Source organism: Nannospalax galili, unplaced genomic scaffold, assembly GCF_000622305.1.
Source record: "Nannospalax galili isolate Female #2095 unplaced genomic scaffold, S.galili_v1.0 scaffold423, whole genome shotgun sequence".
In the NCBI taxonomy this organism is placed as follows: domain Eukaryota; kingdom Metazoa; phylum Chordata; class Mammalia; order Rodentia; family Spalacidae; genus Nannospalax; species Nannospalax galili.
The window spans coordinates 1,617,309-1,621,808 of NW_008350949.1; the positions used below are offsets into that span (position 1 = coordinate 1,617,309).

At 37.2% G+C, this 4,500-nt stretch overlaps 1 protein-coding gene across 1 annotated transcript in view; it reads left to right on the plus strand.

Moving 5' to 3' along the window:
- Positions 1-4,500, plus strand: part of Hhip (hedgehog interacting protein) — a 93,449-nt gene that overhangs the window by 69,942 nt on the left and 19,007 nt on the right. Inside the window, exons 8-10 of the mRNA XM_008848050.2 lie at positions 436-557; positions 2,666-2,789; positions 4,025-4,155. Of these exons, the coding sequence (XP_008846272.1) occupies positions 436-557; positions 2,666-2,789; positions 4,025-4,155 (377 nt within the window). The remainder of the gene's footprint in view (positions 1-435; positions 558-2,665; positions 2,790-4,024; positions 4,156-4,500) is intronic.

The following is a 4,500-nucleotide window of genomic DNA, read 5'->3' on the forward strand; positions in this document are numbered from 1 at the left end:
AATATATATATATATATAAAATCTAAAAAATAATATATTCATACCATGTAAGAAATACAATACTAGTAGTAAAGCTAATATTATATTGTATTATAGCTGTGACTTGATTGTGACACTGATTCACATTTCTAAACTTTTTCAATGTGTTAAGCCTGAGATCATCCTTACCAATAGGCTAACAAAGATTTTAAGACAGTGTGAATATTCATTAACAGGAAAACAAGAGAAAGTAAGAAATACACTCCAGAGGTCATGACGCTGCAGAAGAGCAAACAAGCACATCAGGGTGTCTCCTTCAGTGGTTTCAAGAACCCAAGCTGACCTGCTGCTGGGAGCCTCACTAGCCCACAAAGGCTCCTCCCTGGGTCAGGAATCTTCAGTGGAACTACAAAGGTACCTGGTAGGAATTAATGCGTATCTGCTTCTGTTTTGCAGATGTGTGGTGGATCGACATCCCACTGATATGAACATCAATTTAACAATACTTTGTTCAGACTCCAATGGGAAAAACAGATCATCAGCCAGAATCCTACAAATAATAAAGGGGAAAGATTATGGTAAGTCAAGCCTAATTTGCTGGTTTTCTTCTAGTTGGACATTCATTTTAGTATGAATTTAATGGATGAGAAAAGGATTTGTACATAATGAGTATTTGAGAAAGCACTGGCCTGGCAGAGGTGAGAGAGTTAACTGCTTAGGCATTAAAGGTTCAGGGACTCTTAAGACGCCCGAGGGTTCTGTCTGGTTAATTACCTTTCTCATGGATTAAATGGCTCTCTACAGGTCCAAATAATTTAGTGGTTTCAAAAGTCAGCAATTTATATACTTTACTCATCTGAAACTCAAGATGAGTAACTTTTATTTGCTTACTATTATATGGGGGAACTTGTCTATCTTACAACAGAGAAATAAGTCTTAAGGTTAAGAAATTACTGGATATTCAACATGCAAGTCTCCACAATTAGGAAAATGATGTGTTTCTAATAGTAATTTTTAAATGGGTTTATTTTAGAGAAAACAAAGTAAGCAATTGACTTGTAAAAACAAGTCATGGGAATGAAATATTTAAGCATTAGTTTTAATAACATGATTACTGGAGTTATTTAGAGAGAACATAAAAATATGAAGTTGGAGAACGAAGTCCAAATCACTTGGTATTTTTCAGTGTTTTGGTATATATTCCTTTTGAAGGGTGTAATATATTAAACATTATTATGATTTAGGGAACACAGTAGATTGAGATTATTAAATTGATTGCTCTTATGTTTGCTCATGCAATAGAGGTATTTATTTAACAGTAGGAATGAAGCCACTGTGTTAGTTCATGTGGTATTCAGTTATTTTTTTTTTCAGGTATTTCTCTGTGTGTGTGTGTGTGCGCGCGCCTTATAAAAGCCAAACCAAAGAATAATGTGGTTTGAAAAAATACCTAATGAGCCACTAACTAGTTGAATGGACTTTTGGATCTATCTGGAGATTAAACTAAATTCTACAATCACATTCACCGAAGTTCAGACAAAACCAGTTAGGGTATTAATAGCTTTACATTTATGTATTTTAAAACAAATCCAAAGTGCTAACCTCATGGCACATCCTATCATGAGCAACTGTAAACTTTACTAAACTACTCTAGGCAATAGAGTTCATCATCAGCTATGTCACAGAGGGGAATAGAGGTGCAGAAAGGTTAATGATCATCCAAAACGGGGTGGTAAAGGGGGGATCTGAACTGGAGCAGCCTGACTCCAGTGTTCTTGACCTTAGTCACTCAAATATGCCTTTGCTCAGGGGGCTGGGTATTTAAAACTTGTCTTTTCATATTTTTATCATATCATAGTCACTGTAGGCAGAGGGGAAGAACAGGCTGTTTCCACAAGCGCTCTGGCATAAAGTACCGCCTGCTAATGGTGACTTATTTCACGTCAAATGCATGCAAAGTAGTCCTCAGATGAATTTGCCACTAGCTTGGGAGCATTGCCATTGCAATTAACGAACATATATTCAAGTTTGGAACAGCGTGCATGCAAGAATTGAGATACATGACTGAACACATATAATTCAAAAGGAGTGACTGGAGCAGACTTTGCTAACCACGCAGCTCTATAAACAAAACTATTAAAATGTTTTAAGTGAAGATATTGCTAGGCTAAGTGACAGTGCTTTTAATAATACAATAAATGGAGATTTAAAGACCTTTTATGTACTATGTTTTTATTTTCATTAAAGTGTGAACTTTAAAAAAATTTTTTAAACACTTTATGATTTGACAGAGGTCTGGTTTGATTTACCAAATATAAACAAAACCATTTTTACAAAAAGTTTAAGTGTTCAAAAATTAGCTACTTAAAAAGTATTTTGATTCTAAAGTAAATACCAATAATCTCAAAATATTCAGATTCTAATTTTACTGGAATCCTAGTATGTCCCGACAGTTCCAACATCAGCAAGCTCACGAAAGTCATTCTCATCTCATCAAGCTCACATTTGGATGCTATTTCAAGAATTCTCATGAGCGTCATCAGAATTTCTAACAAGGATTCATGCCCTGCATTGCAAAACACAATTCAGAATCAAACTATCATAATGCTCATTACTTGGTCTATATCACTTTCACTTGCTGAAAATATGTTTCATTTGATATAATGCTATGCTTATATTTCCCTAGAAAGTGAGCCATCGCTTTTAGAATTCAAGCCGTTCAGCAACGGCCCTTTGGTTGGTGGGTTCATTTACCGAGGCTGTCAGTCTGAAAGACTGTATGGAAGCTACGTGTTTGGAGACCGTAACGGGTATGTTCCTTGACACCACAATTACATAGGCCAAATGACATCTCCGTCAGTCGGCACCCTAACACAAAATTTATTCAAGTGGCTATCTCCCTCTTGAGTCAGATCTTGGACACACATAAATGTTATTACCTCTCTGTGCTCCAACATTTCTGGAAGTTTCATTGGAAAACTTCCAAGGAGATGCTTTTCAGAAGACTTGGTCAAGTCCAGGAAATTGTTTTTTATTAATTATTTTTATTTTATGTGTATACGTGTATTGCCTGCATGTAGGTAAGTGCACCCATGTCGTGCGATGCCCGTGGAGGTCAGAAGAGGCTGTCAGATGCCCTGGGACTGGAGTTATAGACAGTTGTTAGCTGCCATGTGGGTGCTGGGATCATTTTTAAGGGCAGAGAAGTCTTTCATGGAGTTCCATGTTATTTATATTTCCCCCTTTACAACTTAACTAAAAATTTTATTTGCATGAGTTGTAAAAACTATTTTAAAAATTACCCTGTATGCAAGACATGGTGGCACATGTCTTTAACCCAGCACTCACTAGGCAGAGCAGGTGGATTTTTGTGAGATTGAGGCCAGCCTTGTCTACATAGTGAGTTACAGGCCAGCTAGGGCTACAGGGAGAGCCTGTCTCAAAAAAGAAAAACTAAAAAAATAAGTATCCTGGAAAAGTAGAAATTTTGTTTCTTCCAAACTTTCAAGACTTTGAACAACACGACGTAATTTGTCTGCCTAAGAAAAGATACTACAAAATACAAAATAAAATTATAGCTTGAATGTTTGAGGTCTTGTGGTGGATAATTATAAGAAACTGATGAAACTCATGTTAAGAATCTTGTTCCCCAAGTTGCTGGCATTTAGACACGTGGGAGAACTGATATGTTTGGTGGCTGCATGGGACAGGAAACTGTACTGGACCAATGCTCTTCCCAGACCCTGCCTGATCAGCAGCGCAGCCAGGAGTTGAGTCCTGGCTGAGAAGTATCCTCCTTGGATAAAGAGGAGGCTTTCTTGTGCTTACACGCTTTCAATGCCCCCTGCACGCAGCATATTAAGTGCATTTTCTTCCCCTGGGAATGTCACAGCGCTGCCGTACATGATGGGGTAGATTTTCTTTCTCTGGCGAAGCTACGCCTTTGGTATGACGTTTATTACAATTTTTATTTTAAAACATTTTATAGTGGTGTTTAAGCAAAAAATGTGTTTTCATTGTAGGTTTATGGCGTGTTTTCTTGTAGGAATTTCTTAACGCTCCAGCAAAGTCCGGTGACGAAACAATGGCAAGAAAAACCCCTCTGTCTGGGTACCAGTGGCTCCTGTCGGGGCTACTTTTCAGGTCACATTTTGGGATTTGGAGAAGATGAGTTAGGTAACGTATAAATTGCCTTCATTAAGTTCTGGTTTCACTCCCTAGCTCAAAAAAACTCTGTTCTGCTCTAAAGAACAATCATCTCATCTTCCGTTTGTTGGAAATGGGTCCACAGCAAAGGTAACTTCCTATAGACAATAAAGATGGTCCAGTTATGTGTTCCTAGCCCAGTAGCCTTTCCTCAAGGGTCTTTATACATTATTTACATTTTAGATATATAGAAGTAACAAAGTAGAGAGGAAATATTTGAGACAGAAATAAAGAAAAATATTATGTCCCAAAGAGAGGACTTTTTAATGCCTATTGATGTTTTGGGTATGTAATCATGGTAATCATTCCCTCTTT